The sequence below is a fragment of the Lolium rigidum genome, chromosome 6 (assembly GCF_022539505.1).
Source record: "Lolium rigidum isolate FL_2022 chromosome 6, APGP_CSIRO_Lrig_0.1, whole genome shotgun sequence".
Taxonomy (NCBI): domain Eukaryota; kingdom Viridiplantae; phylum Streptophyta; class Magnoliopsida; order Poales; family Poaceae; genus Lolium; species Lolium rigidum.
Window position 1 is genome coordinate 36848547 of NC_061513.1, and position 15542 is coordinate 36864088.

At 45.1% G+C, this 15542-nt stretch overlaps 2 protein-coding genes across 2 annotated transcripts; both read left to right on the top strand.

Annotated features, from left to right (window-relative positions):
- Nucleotides 1-2652: 2652 nt before the first annotated feature.
- LOC124667762 lies at nucleotides 2653-4107 on the top strand. Its single transcript, XM_047205015.1, has 2 exons — nucleotides 2653-3989; nucleotides 4026-4107. Exon 1 carries the CDS (start codon nucleotides 2653-2655, stop codon nucleotides 3943-3945), a length of 1293 nt encoding a protein of 430 aa, XP_047060971.1. The 3' UTR covers nucleotides 3946-3989; nucleotides 4026-4107.
- Nucleotides 4108-9576: 5469 nt separating this feature from the next.
- LOC124662461 lies at nucleotides 9577-15100 on the top strand. The gene is made up of 5 exons (XM_047200295.1): nucleotides 9577-9667; nucleotides 9836-10051; nucleotides 10133-10427; nucleotides 10968-11081; nucleotides 12168-15100. Exons 1-5 carry the CDS (start codon nucleotides 9577-9579, stop codon nucleotides 12247-12249), a joined length of 798 nt encoding a protein of 265 aa, XP_047056251.1. The 3' UTR covers nucleotides 12250-15100.
- The last annotated feature ends 442 nt before the right edge of the window (nucleotides 15101-15542 follow it).

Here is a 15542-nt window from a genome sequence, read left to right on the forward strand (position 1 = left end):
TCCCATTTCCCATGGAAACCTTGGAGATGGAACGAAAAGAAGCAAGCCTATCCACGATATCCTTCTAGATGGGGGTGTCGAGATGATGGCGATCTCCCAAGCCGCGGGAGCCATGCCAGCCCGTACATACGCCGAAACCGGGAGGCCTAGGGGGTCGAGGTGTCGAGTGGAGTTTAGTGAGGAATTTTTTCGGGAGGGCCGAGTTTTGGGCAGGGAGGGAGATGACCCCAAGCCCTTCGAAGGTTTTTGGGACGCAAACGTCGTCCCGGGCCACTTTACATTGGCCGCCATTGCAGGTTTCTTCACCGGTCCAAAGGAAAGCACGGTGACGCTTATCAATAGCCTCAATGACACCGGCGGGGAGGAGCCCCGCACTCATGGCATGGGAGAGCATAGAAGTGAGGACATAGTTGACTAGGATCAAGCGGTCGCTAATGGGAAGACAACCTCCATGCCACCCAGAGAGGCGCATGTCACTTTTAGTCATGATGGGGGCGAAGTCCCCAAAGCTAGCTTGTAGGGGGAGAGCGGTAGGCCCAGGTAAGTTTGGGGAAATGTAGAGACCTCGCAACCAAAAGTGGTGGCCATAGAGGTGGCAGAAGGGAGATCCATTTTTATGGGTACAAAGATGCTTTTGTGAAAGTTGATGGTGAGTCCCGTAGCAGCTGAGAAGTCATCAAGGACTTTCTTAAGATTGGCAACGTGCTCCAGGACAGCGCGGATGATGATGAGGGTGTGTCATCAGCATACTGGAGAACGGGGCGGGGGAGGTCATCGACAAGGGGGTGAAGGAGGAGGCCACTCCGGGAGGCATGCAGGAGCATCTGTTGAAGCACGTCTGCAACAATGTTGAACATGAAGGGGGAAAGGGGTCGCCCTGTTTTAGCCCACGCCAACACTGAATCCACCGCCCCGGAACGCCGTTGAGAAGGACCGCAGTCTGGCTAGAATGATTTAGCAAACTTATCCAGGAGCACCAGAGGTCGGGAAGGCCCTTTGCCCGCATAATGCGGTCAAGGGCATCCCAGCTAAAAGTATCAAAGGCCTTGTGGAAGTCCAGCTTAAAGACAGCGGCAGGCGCAGACAGCCTATGACAAGCCTAGACAATATCAGCGGCATAGACAAAGTTTTCCGCAATGGAGCGCCCAGAAACGAATCCTGTCTGATCAAGGTAGACAAGAAAGGGGATGAAGCCTAGGAGGCGCAAGCTGAGGCACTTAGAGTGCACCTTGAGGCAGCAGTTCTAGAGGTAGATAGGGCGGAAGTTTTCAGGTTTGTTTTCACTCGCCTTTTTGGCAGTAGATGATATCTTAATCTGCTAGTATCTTACTTATATCACGATACGTGTCATGTTATCTTTTGTATCGCGATACAAAATTGATATTGTACGATCTCATGCCTATGTATGGATAAAACGGTGTGGCCAGCGGAAGAGTAAAAGTTATTGTGTAGGCTCAAAGGCCAACTAAAAAACAATACAACATTAATAGGTTTGGGCTAGTTGTGTTTAAAAGGTGATTTATATGTGCAAGAAAGCAGTCAACTATCCATTTGTTTGTACCAATTGTCAATCATGTCCAGTCTTTTGTTTTGTTTCATAATTAGTTATATTTGTATCATGTATCAGATGATTTGGCTCATATTAATACCTCATTTACATGTGAGACTCTATCAAAGACAAAGAATATGCTCAAAATTCAAATTAAAGATCAAATTTAAATTTATTTGAGGTGTATTATTAATATACACATATATATTATTTAAACTAAAAAAGTATTGTGATACTACAATGCGATAACGCTAACAAAAAAGATAGTACCTATTATCCTGATACTAACAACCGTGGTTGGATGTCGCTCGTGCTCATTCTCCGCGGAGCTTTACTCAACCAATGACGAGCGTGGAGCATCTCGGTGGTGTATCGCTACCACAAGAGCGGCCTACTCGCTAGACAACGTGATTTCTTCCCTGACCTCTCCCACCTAGTGCCCTATCGGGAACCTCCTCCTCCGCGACACCCAGCTCAAGATCCCCGGTCGTCGCCGCTGCCTCCAGCGCAACGGGCCCTTCCCCACCCTTATGCATGCCACCTCGACCGCGCTCCGCTCCCTGCCCGTCCTCCTTCCTCGCTACCCTCTCCGCCGCTACACTAGTGAGGACAATGAGTCCTGCTCGCGCATCCTCTAGAGGTCAACAACAACTGCCGCGGGCACTATACCCACCTCATGGAGCCTACCAAGGACAGATTGGAGGTGAGCGGGGCGAGATGGGGACGAAATTGGGGGCGGGGAGTTTTACTCGGCCAAGTCATTTAGGGATTGGGGAGGCCGACGATTATAATTTTTACACTCCTCTAAACCGTACAGGGGTACATTCGGATAGGTACGGTTTAGATGAGTAAAATGAAGTTTTTACTCTTCTAACTGGTTATAATGGATCAGTTAGAGACGCTCTTGAGACGGGTCCGAACCAAATTTGGAACAAGACGTGGTGTACGATGCACCGTGACATGCCTGGGGAGTCCGACTCGGATTGACAATTACGCAAACCTAATATTTTCTTGCGCTAGTATATAATGCGGCGCCCTGACCAGTGCCGATCGCATCATTACGTTGTCAGCCATAGCATAGCCCCCTCTAATCGCGCGTCGTTATGAGAGATCCGAAGGCCACCGCGGCGGCGGCGGTGACGCTCCCGGAGGACGTCGTGCTGGAGATCCTCGCGCGTGTGCCGGACGTGGCCGACCTCTTCCGCTGCGCCGTGGCGTGCAAGCGCTGGCGCGTGCTCGTGGCCGACCGGCCGTTCCTGCGCCGCCGCTGGCCGGACCACGCGCGCCACCCTTCGTCCCTCCTCGGCTTCTTCGGCCAGGATTGGTGGAGAGAGGACGTCCCCGCTCCTCTGCCGGACTTCGTGCGCGCGCCGCGATCAGTCCTCGGCCCCGGCCGTCCCTTCCTCGGCTCCTTGGTCCCCGGCGCCGCCGGGCTCTTCGACCGCGCCGTGCCGCTCGCCTCGAACCGCGGCCTCCTCCTCGTGCGCTACGTTCCACGCGGCGGCGACCCTCACATGGACGGCACGGAGCCGACCGTCGACCACCTCGCTGTCTGCAACCTGCTCTCCGGCACGTGCGACCTGCTTCCGCCGCTGCAGTGCGGCCGGTTCTCCAACTACCTCGACACGAGCGCCTACGCCGTCCTAACCGGCGCAGACTGCTGCCCGAGGAGTGGCCATCCGCCGTGCCCGCCGGCGAAGAAACCCCTTTTCAAGGTGCTAATCATCGGCATCAGCCAGGACGGCATGCGGTACGACCTCCACACGTTCTCGTCCGGCGAGCCGAGCTGGAGCGCGCCCACCAAGTGCTTCAACCCGATAGAGCACCGCATCTTCGGACCGATCATGCAGCGCGACGCCGTCGTGCGCCGCGGCACGGTGCACTGGCTGCTCTGGGACATGGTGAACTTCCACGCCCTCAACGTGGACGCCATCACCGGACGCGTCTCCTTGCACATGCTCCCGGCTCCACGGCCGCAAGACCTCGTCCGCTGCATGTATGACAACCCACGGCTGAGCGTTGCCGCTGACGGGACGACGCTATCGTCCCTTTGTTTGTTCCGGGAAGACCTCACAGTGGAGATCTGGACATGGCGGGACGACGGGGACGACGACGGAGAGAGGGGTCACTGGAGCCGCGATAGGGTGGTGGAGCTGCGACGGCCCAAGCAGAAGCAGATCGACGGACCCTTGTGCATGTGTATGGGAGAGAGGAGCGGCACGATGCTCGTCAGGGCCGACGGCCGGTGCATATACCTCGCGGATCTTGAGAGCGGTGTGCTGGAGGAGGTGACCGATCAGTTCTGTGGCATCGCCGGCTGGAAGACGGCGTTCCCCGTGGAGATTGATTGGCCGGCTTTCTTCATGCATCGGCTCGGCGGAAAGTCGACTGTCTAATTTGGCGATGACAAGTGCTGCAGAGACTTCACGAAGAGACAAAGTTTCAATAAAGCTTCACCGCAAAACAAAAAAAAAAGTTTCAATAAAGCTTTATTTGCTACTCCAAAACGTTTTATAAATGGGAACAGAGAAAGCACTATATATGCTTCATGTTTTGCGGTAACCTGAAGATGTCTCTCCACATATTGTTCGATCTTCACTTGAGCAGATCTCGTCAATGTTCTCTTTTGATCAGGTTCTCTTCCAGAACTCCAGGCCGGCTAATGTGCTACTTAGCCAGCATCAATACACGATTTTGTGCGCACGGAGATTCAGAAAAGTATTTTGCACTGTTAACTGAGTGAGACACGATTTGGTGGAGCGACTGTGACGTGTGATCTTTCCACCTGATCAGTTGGAAGGTGTGGAGAATGCTCAGATATCAGAAAAGCAAGATTCGGCATTGTCACTCGATCGCCTAAAAATAGATAGTCTTTGCTTGTATGTGCTAGTATGTACATTCTTTTGGCATGAGCTTTACAGGATCATTACCATTTTTGTGTAATTGCTTTGAGAACAGAATTAAATAGCTCGACAGAAACTAATATTTAATCCGGCCGTAAAGAAGATAAAAAGTGCTCGGTAGAACAAGATCGGATGCCGCACTATCACCAGAAGAGATACGCAAAATCACTTGCGCACCATGGCGCACTACATACTTATCAACTGTTGTTGTGTGCAGAGTAGAAGCTATACAACGACGCAAAAGGAATTGATGCCCCCCTTTTGTACTACCAGTTCTTTGCGTGTAATAATCCCAGGATGGTTTTCGTAGATAGTCCCAGGATTAGTCAAGTAAAACACAGCATGGTTCCAATTCCAACACCCTAAACCAAATTCGAACAAAAACTCAATCACCTAATTGCCATCTTTACACCACCTTGGCAGGCAGCAAAGCTAGCCAAAAAAAAAACGGCCAAAGCGCAGTTGAGCAGTCACCAGGAGTCCAAATCTGACTGTCAATGAATTGTAACTATCGCTGACCAAAAAACATCAAACACAAAAAGAGTGAAAACGAGCCTTCTTCCACAAGGCAGCCTAACATTGTGATGCTACATTGATGAAATGGATGTAATGCAATGAAGTGCTAACAGAGATTAAAAGAGGAGTACAACTACATCTTTGTAATTTAGATGAGAAGAGTAGGTCTTGACACTGCAAGAGGCTTACTTTACTGCTCGGCCATTCCCACATTTCTAGAAGTTTTCAGAATGGTATTGCAAATCCTCTTCCACTTTATAGCAGGACGAGCAAGATAATTTAATAAATCATTCTCGTAAAGTATATGATAAACAAGTGATCTCCTAGTTAAGTTAGAAATCTTGTTGGTCTATATGTTATAACTATTCTCATACAAGTTTCCGTGACATATACAATTGCGTAAAGAATGATATTTGCTCATGCAACAATGTGATCAAGGGAAGCAATACCCTAAAAGAACATCCAGTTCAGTTTACAACTACAACATGATAAATTTTAGATATTGTTACTATATGATTAGGCCAAGAACAAAGCTCTAGGACAAAGCTGACTCCGATCAAAGAAGCATTGGTTGGAAGTTAATCTACTAGTACTTTTTTGGATGTATGGAAGTCCTCATATGATCATTCCTCGAAGTAGACTAAAAATGACTTTTAATTCGAAAATACTTCCATGGTCTGGATTTATTCTATAAACAAGTAAAATTTAACCAGCATTACATCGATAATAATAGAATAGTAAAACATGAGTTTGTAACTTAAAAGATTTATTTGAACTAATATTTAATCCGACCGTATAAGGAAGATAAAAAGCGCTCGGTAGAAAAGATCGGATGCCGCAATATCACCAGAAGAGATCTGCAAAACCATTTGCGCACACTATCACCAGAAGAGATCTGCAAAACCATTTGCGCACCTTGGCGCACTCCATACTTATCAACTGTTGTGTGCACAGCGTGTGCTAGAGAGCAAGCTATAACACAACGATGCAAAAGAAATTGATACCCCCTTTTGTACTGCTAGTTCTTTGCGTGTAATAGTCCCAGGATGGTTTTTGTAGATAGTCCCAGGATTAGTCTAAAGTGCGGAAAAATCCATTCGATCTTGATGCCCAGCACACTGATCAGAAAGTTACAAAAATAATTCTGACATCCGCACAATATAGATTCGATTAATAGACTCAGACTATCTGCTACAACCAATCAATCTTACCCATCGTTTACTTAACTTGTCCGTAGTTAGTACGCAATTAGTTACGAGTGATCATACAAATATAAATATGATTTTTGTGAGGAATATGAAGTTTTCTCAAGTCTGGGGAGTTTCTACGCTAAAAAAGTCAACCTATGTCCTATAAGGATTCAAAAGTGAAAGCACCCATACACAACATTTGGTCAAAGGTTTCTTCAACTGAAATTATCACACCCAGCACGAACAACCCACTGTTGCGTAAGTACAAGGCAAAGGCCAAAGCATCTCCTGAAAGTGAGCTTCAGAAATGAACCATCCTTCTCATTGCATATCACATATAAGTCAAGTAAAACACAGCACGGTTCCAATTCCAACACCCAACCATTTGCCGCTCCGAATTCAAATAAAAACTCAATTACCTAATTGCCATCTTTACACCACATTGGCAGCAGAGCTAGCCCACAAAACTGCCAGAGCGGACTTGAGCAGCTGACAAGAAAGAGAAAGAGTGGAATGTGAAGAAAAAAACTATCATCAAGGAAGCAAAGTCATCAGGAGTTCAAATCTGATTGTCGAGGAATTGTGCAAATCCCTGACCAAGAAACATCAAACAAGAAAATGAGCCTTTTTCCACAAGGCAGCCTAGCATTGTGATGCTACACTAGTGAAATGGATGGAACGCAATGAAGAGCTAAGTGAGATAAAAAGAGGAGTACCACGACATTTTTGTAATTCAGATAAGACAAGGGCAACTTGACACTGCAAGAGCGTTACTTTACTGCTCAACCATTCCGACATTTCTGGAAAGAAGTATTCATAATGGTATTAGCAACCCTCTCTCACTCTATAGAAGGACGACCAAGAGAACTTAATAAATCTTTCTCATAAAATATATGAGAAACATGTGATCTCCTAGTTAGGTTAGAAACCTAGTTGGTCTGGACATTATAACAATTCCCATATAAGTTTTGGAGACATATAATGGGGCGAAGAATGATATTTGGTTATGCAACAGCGTGATCAAGGGAAGCAATACACTAAAAGAACATGCAGTTCAGTTTGCAACTACAACACAATGAATTTTAGACTAATAGTTATTATATGATTAGGCTCAGAACAAAGCTCTAGGACAAAGCTGACTCTGATCAAAGAAGCCAGGAATGAGGTTGGAAGTTACTCTAGTACTTATTTGGATATATGGAAGTTCTCACATCATTGCTCAAAGTACACTAAAATGACTTGTAGTAATTCCAAAATACACCCATCATCTTGATTTATTCTATAAACAAGTAAAAGTTAACAAGCATTACATCCATAATAACACAATAGCAAAACATGAGTTACTATATGATCAGGACCAGAACAAAGCTCTAGGACAAAGCTGGCTGTGATCAAATAAGCCAAGAGTGAGGTGGGAGTTATTCCACTTATTATTTGGATGTATGCAAGTCCTCACATCATTGCTCAAAGTACACTAAAAATGGCTAGCAATTCCAAAATACATCCATCTAATGGATTTATTCTATATATAATCGAGTAAAAATGAACCAGCATTACATCCATAATAATAGAATAGCAAAACATGAGTTTGTAACTTTAACGATTTATTTGAAGTGTAAATAATAATAATCTGATATGTGATGATTCCTTCTAATTCTTACTCAGGTAGTTGCAATTCGAGGGTTCATGATCTTGTTGCTGCACGCCAAAGAAGAAGGCCACGGCATGACGAAGGGATAGGACCTCTCGAGTTCGTACTGGTAGAGAGAAAAAATCTTCTTCAGCTCCGCAGCAGCAGGTGGTGTTTCCAGGCAGAATGAGAAGACGGAGCAGAGAGGGACAATGTTGGGATCATTCCTGGCCATCAGGTGCAGGTGCAGGAAGCCTCGGGTAGCGGCGGCCAGGTTGAACACAGGGATCTGCGGCAACGCGATTTCCCTGTCCAGCATCCATTTCTCGACATCGTGGTCGTCATCTCTCTTCCGGACCCAGATTGCAACCGTGAGCCTGTGATCGATCGCGCAAACCATGCAGAGCTCCTCGTCCTTGGTCTCGCCGACGACGAAAGGTTTCTGCCCGTCCGTGAGCGGCGGCAGGTCCATGGAGGAGAATCGCAGCGTCGTGGTGTCGAGCAGGATCATGTAGTCGTTTCTTGCCCAGTAGACCCGCCCGTTCACCAGCTTGCCGGTGGCAGGCGCAGGCGGTAGGCAGTGCTTGTCGTCGGTGGGGTGGTCCTTGTTGATCGTCGCGGCATCCGTCCATGGTAGAACCTGCCAGTCCACGGAGTCGGAGGAGGAGACGACGGCACGCACCTGGAGACCGTCCTCGTGGACGCAGACGAGGCGGAAGGACCCTTCTTCGGGGTTGTTGGAGAGGATGTAGAGCTCCCGGAGCGGCTCGGTGGGGGGCGAGGGGATCCGGCGCAGCGCACGGGCGAGCGGGTTGTAGGCGGCGAGCAGCCCGTTCTGGTCGTTGTGGAGGAGCAGGTAGCCGTCGCGGCAGTCGCGGATGGTCCAGCAGCCCTGGTCGTCGGGGACGCGGGTGAGGAAGAAGTCGGAGCCGCGGAGCACGGCCGCGTGGTCCTTGTCGGCGCCGCCGCGGAGGGGCGCGAAGGACGGGATATCCCCTTCGCGGTGCGTGAGGAAGAGGCCGATGAGGGGCGGCGGGTGCAGCGCGTGGAAGGCGGGGCGGAAGGTCGGGGACGAGCGGATGGTGTTGAGGAAGGTGCGGCAGGCGAAGGCGGCGCGGACTAGGGCCGGGAGCGAGGGCAGGCGGAGGAAGATCTCGAGGAGGAGGTCGTCGCCGATGGTGAGTATGGTGGTCGGAGCGGGTGGAGGGGATTCCGGCGGCGGCGGCGGCGGTTGGCAGGCCATGCCCATGACTGGAGTCAGATCAGATCACAACGGATTTTCACCGATAGCGTGCCCTTTTCACGCTAAAGCGATGAATTTACTGGCGCTGGTGGGCCGTGATACAAGAAGGACACAATATGCATCCCCTAGTGCAGATTGGCCGGTCCATTTAAGTTTTTTTCCTTCTTCTCAAAAAAAGAAATTTTGTTTTTTCCTTCCGTTTTTCGATTTTCTGTTGCATTTTCTATTTTTTATCTTATACTGAGTACATTTCATTTTCCATTATATTTCCTTTCTATTATTTTTGTCGCATTTTTTTTTATTTTTTTATTCCTTTCTCTCTTTTTTTAAAAAAATCTTCTTGTTCTTGTTTGTTCACTTTTAATTTTCTAATACTTTTTTTTTGCATTTCGTATGTAGACCATTAATATATTTATACACAAACATAAATTTTGTGATACATGAACATTGATTTTTTTACCAGTTGTATCTAATTTTGTATGCATCCTTTGTCTCCTATCAAGATTAGGCACATACTGCATATGACCCTTAGGCACATACTGCATATGACCCGGTCCGCAATTTATTTGCGGTTTTGGGCTGAAAATGGCCCAAACAGAAACGGCATACCGGCCCGCAAAGCAAAACCTGATACAGGTACACTAAATTCGCTTTGTGAATCTCTACTACTTAAAAAGACTAAAGTGGTTCCTTATTCTGCCTCCACAATACGTTTCGTCGTTGCTTCCTTTCGTCATCGCGCTTCTTCGTTCGTCGTCCACGTGGGCTAGACCCACCTACTCCCTCGCTACGAAATTTCCGGAGTTTCCGTTTTTGCCCCTCCGCCCGCTCCACCCACCCGCTCTACTCACCCGCTTCCTCTCCCTTGCGACGGCGATGTCGCCCTCTCCCAACCTCGCCGAACCGCCCTGTCCCTCCCTCGCGACGGCGGTGCCCTCTCCCACATACGCCACATCACGGCGCCCTCTACCTCACTTGCGTCGTTTGTCCAGCGCTCACCAACAAATCTGCCGCATGGAGGTTGAGATCAAAATGGGATATTTTTCTCCTCCGGCGGCCGGATCTGCTGCGTCGCGTCTTGATTTGTGGAGGTTGTGACAGGCAGGTACTACCAAGGCACGGAGGATCTGCCACTTCCTCCCGAGCTGCTGCTGCCTACCGACGGGCATGGAGGCGGGCAGGTGTTCCAGATCTGCAGCGACGGCCTGGGCACGGAGGCGGTCGGCGAGCTATCTTGGTCGTCCGTGGAGGCGGGTGAGAACGAGGAGGGCGCCGCCGTGGTGGCCTTCTCCTGCATGGCCCGCCTCACGGCCTCCCTCCCATCGTCGGCCTTGACAGAGAGGAGATGCCACCGCAGCCTTGCATCCATGCGCAGGCCGTACTTCTCAGCTTTCAGGTATACACACACAACGAGCGCTACCTATAGTTCCTCCACCGTACTAGATGGTATTATCATTTTTCTTGATCAATCTTGAATGAACAACATCACTTAGATGTAACCTGAGTTTGCAAGGAATTGGAGTGGATTAAAAGGACCTTAAAAAGGATTTCGTTCCTGTATGTTACTGAAACATTGGTTACATAGAAATTGGGTTCAGTCCCATAGCTAGGACAGGAGTATGGCTGACTGGTTAATCAACCTTTTTCTTCCATGATTTCTGTTAGAAATTTTAGGCTTGCATAGAGTGTACTCCATTCATTGACTATATGTCTGCAGAAATGTCCTATGCCTACTTACTCTAATTGTTCTTTATACTTAGACATTCCGAGTTTCTACCCAAATGCCAATTAGGAATGCATTAGCTATTTATGCTGAATTCCACAACGGGCTGTTATTTTGGCAGCTCCAGGCTCATGTTTTGGACCAGTAAGGAGTTACAGTAACCGATTTTTCAGTTGCCTGCCGTAATTGTTTTTCTGTTGTCTGTATTTGCAGCTGCAAAGACGTGTTATTATTGGACCTGTTGCATAGAGAGGCGGTGCAGGATCAACGAGAAGATGACGGCGTCTTTGCACGGAGCAGCTTCAAGACTGTGTCGTCATCCTCTCGGTACATCCTCTCTTCTCTCTCTGTAGCATAAACTATTGGAGTACTTGTGCTTGTTTTGAATTCCTTTATGCTGGAGTGCTTCTGCTTGTGTTTGTGCTGGAGTACTTGTGCTGGAGTGCTTATGCTTCTTAATTTGTTAGTACTGTCTCTAGGCTAGGCAGCTTAACTATACTCCATATATTTCTGGTAGTTCACACTGCAACTAAGGTGAATAATGCTTTTGGAGTATAATGCTTTCTACTCGAGTTTACTGTTGAATTTAGTTAAAAATGATTTCAGTTTGTTCAGTAGTCGACCGCCTGACAATAGTCTGATTCTCTTGGCTTTAGTTGAAAATGATTTCAGTTTATGAAAGTCTGAATTCTTCATTTAGCATACCCTATGATCAGTACTCACGGATTATCATGTTTGCTCAATGCTTGAATTAGCTTCTGCTCTCTTCAGTATGATGTTTAAATATCATCACCATTCAAACGGACAGGAGTAGGGTTTCAAACGCCCGCCCGGACCCCAACTCCCTGTCCCTGACTGACAGGTGGGGTCTTTTCTTCTTGCCAAATTCACGTTCCGTTTTGTACACATACAAGAGTTTGTACGGGAATTACTGTTGCTCGTGTGCGCGCACAACTCCACGCCTTCGATAACGTGGCTATGCCGGTGTATTTCTTTGCCTTTCTCTCCAAGTTTGGATCCTGTTTCGGTAAGATGGAGTACTGTAAATTTGTTTGTACACATCTAGGTAAATTTAACAGTATTATTTAATAAGATGTGTTTTGGACGAGATACATTAAACTGCGTGCAATATTTCATTAAATACGACCCCAACCAGCGAGGAACGGTACCTTATACTACCTCCATTCCAAAGTTTAAGGCTTATATTATTTTCAGAAAGATAAACTACATTAAGTTTAACTATTTTTTTTACTAAAAATCATTAACATGTAAAATACAAAGTCAATGGATTCCTGCAATTGAGGTACACATACAATGCACAAGCTTCTTCTAAATAGATGTTTCTTGTGGTTTATATCTGACAACTCCGTGTGATACAATTTTCAGAAGTTTGTTCCTCTTACTTTTCTGTAGGTTGTTGCTGAGATGGCTGCGATTTGATTTGGCTTTGTCAGAGGATGCGTTTACCTCTTTGGTGAAGGAGTTAGTGGTTTAATTCTTGCAGTTGTTGTCAAATTTTTTGATATACATGTTCTTAGAGTAATTAAAAGTCTCAGCATAGTAATGCTTAAGTTTCTTCTGACTTACAAGCTGCAAAGTTCCTCCTTGGAGAAGGCCATGAGGAGTCCAATATAAGAAGTTAGTACTTACATTACCTCTATTTAGTTCTGCAGCTGTATGAGTATGGGTACTGATAAAAAAGAAAGCTGATTTTATTTCCTCTATTGGTGATACATCTAATGTCAGAAGATTGCATTGCCAATATGTTGTCTTCACTGAAGCTCATTGAGAAGGTAGGCTGTAATAAAATTACTTACAAGCCGGCTGCACTTGAATGACAAGCGATATTTCTGAATCTATTCTTGAATCTTGTCAGTAAGACACAAGTATACACAAGTAGTGGAAGCCTGCATTACGGTGGTAATTTCATTGGTTTAATCCAAATATTTAATAGTTGATAATAAACGTTCTGGTCTTGTTTTGATGGGGTCAGAATGGTAGGGATTCCAACTAATACTTGCAGAGGAACAGGCATGTAACATTTCTACTATCTCCTGGTAACATCTATGCACTTCCTATTAATTGTTTGCATAACTAATTCTTCCTAAACCATTTGTACTATGAAACTCTGGTGCCCACGGGCCTGAGCCGCATGAATCTCCGGCCATGAAGTTAAAGTTTTTAGGAACTTATTTTGATTTAATTCGTAGACTATGTATCTCAAAGTATGTTCCTTTATACATGAGGAGAACCTGAAGAATTGGAACATAATACCCGGTATGCAATTGTTCAGTTACTAAATGAACAATCGCCCTGTAGAACAGCAAGGGCATGAGAGTTTCACTCCTTTAGTAAAGGATATCTAGGTAGCTCGAGAGTAGAATGATGTACGGGTAGATTATGATTGTCAGTTTAGGACCATGCTATTCTGATAAATTTCAGGGTCAGAGTATAAGTTGAGTATAAGAACTCCCCTCTGCCATCACCAATGTACATGGTGATGTGGTAAACATTAGGCTGGCACCACATGGAGTTGCAGGCATGGACTTCGAGCAGAGGTAGACCTGCAGCTCCATCTTCCTATCGCTGGTGGCCACCGGCAGCGCCTTTACGGAGACCCATGACTCGGCGTCGTCCCTCGGGGCACCACATGCTTAAGAAACAGTAGTATGTGAATGTAGAATAAGTCTCCTTTGGTAGGAAATTATCATCACCATTGCTTTATAGAGTAGGTTGAAGCTATCTACTGGTCCAATCTATTGCTTATTTATATTTTTTGTCGAATTATCATGTCACGCAATATGGCTATGAAATGTAAATAAGTTTACTCATCTTGCTCACCTTTTAAAACTGAATTTATCAACAGCTGCACTGTCAGGTGATAAACCTAATGTTGGCTGAGTTCGTCAACGGCCACACTATCAGGTTGATGGATGTCATTCGATTTTCTTTTTGCGTTTTACTTAAATAATAACATCAGCTGTATAGTCTGCAACATGCTATGTATAAGTAATTTACTTTTAAATTAAGCATTATAATATGGTATTGGTTACCCATCTTGGTAAGATGGAGCCATCTGAATTTCAGCCACTGGGTTACAGTAAGTTCACCAAATAAGAAAACTAAGCGTTTGCGGCTGGCATCGATTAGAGTAGTAGAAAATGTCCAGAACACATGTATGCCGCTGTCTTAAAAGTATCCATGCTAATTCTATTGCAATTATCTAAAAATTACATATCTTGCTATTGTTTTGGAATTTTCAGTTTAGTACATTAAGCTTTTTCTGTACTGTTAAGACGTCATGTAGATGATGCCATTCTAATTTTAACCATGATGTGATCTTTTTTCTCTTTTCCAACCAATCAATCAACATGATAATTGATGCATCGGGAAGCAGAAGAAAAACATTGCTGCATAGCAGCATGACAGGGATGAGAATAATCTTCAACTACAAGGTTATGTTGATGCGCCAACTAATTCATTTTATTTTCCAAGCATTTTTCTCACATAATTATTTTGGTGTCAAAGCAGATCTTTTTGAAGAAAATGGAACTAAGTAATGCATTGAACTTCACTATGTGATACCGTGAGATAATTAGAGTAACATGTTTCATTTGAATTAGATTCTTGCAATCATATTTATTTATGCTTATTGGTTAAATAGTTTCCTGATCCAATGCTTTATTTTTATACAAATTAAACACTGCACTCCTCAGCATGGATTTCCTTTGCTTGTCTTGTATGATATGTCGGGTCTAGAGAATAGCTCGGGTATTTTTGTTTGCATAACAAAAATAGTAACAATGCTCTTGGGCTTGTTACTGATTTTAGTAGTATGCTTAGGCTTGTATTGCCCTGTAGTAGGTCAGTTAAGAGCCTTTCATTTACCTTCCATGTTCTTCTGATTTAGAATACTCTTCAAATGCAGAAATGACTATTTAAAAAATAGATGTCCTAATAAGTGTCCCAAATACATGGTTGTGATAATTGGCTTCCGTAACCGTTCTGATAATAGATTCACCTCCACATGTGAGTTATTACATATCACACAAATGGTTTATAATTTTCCAGTTAAAAAAGGTGTCTTGTAGAAACTTTTCTATGTTAATATATTGTTAACATCTGAAACATATCTTGAATCATGAAAGTGTATGCATAGTTTTATGTCAAGATGCTTGAAACAGGAATGCAACCAACTAAGAAAGGCGAAATTTCTTGAAACAGTACTGCAACTGACTAAGAAAGGCGAAAATTAAGAATTCAGACAAAATACTCTTTATATGCCACCATAATTTAAGGTATCATGAGTTGATATGTGAGCCAAATTGATTTAATTTTGAGATGAACTCTTTATATGGTACACAGAATGGCACTATCTCTTTCAGAAAGTAAATGAGTGTTATTTTTCTTCAGAGTCATCCCCATTCATTTGCACCACAATAAAAAACATTTTTATTGAGTTTGGCTTGATGTGATCGGTTGACATTTACATATACATTGTTAAGCTAGCAGAGCCTAGGATAAGAGTAGACGGGGTGTGGAAATACGAAGGCCAAGTTGCGCGGTGGATGATGAAGTTCCTGATATTTATTTATATGCGATCCTACCTTCTGATTCAGTCCTCTTTTGTATTTGCAAGTGTCTGACGCTTGCGAGCTATTAAGGCAGTTCTTGAAGCAACGTAGTTGTGGTACTTGGGTTGAGAATCAGATTCTTTCAGTTTGAGCTTTACATCCTGTATGAAAAGTGAGATCATTTGTCTTTGTTTTATGGTCTTCTCTTATCATG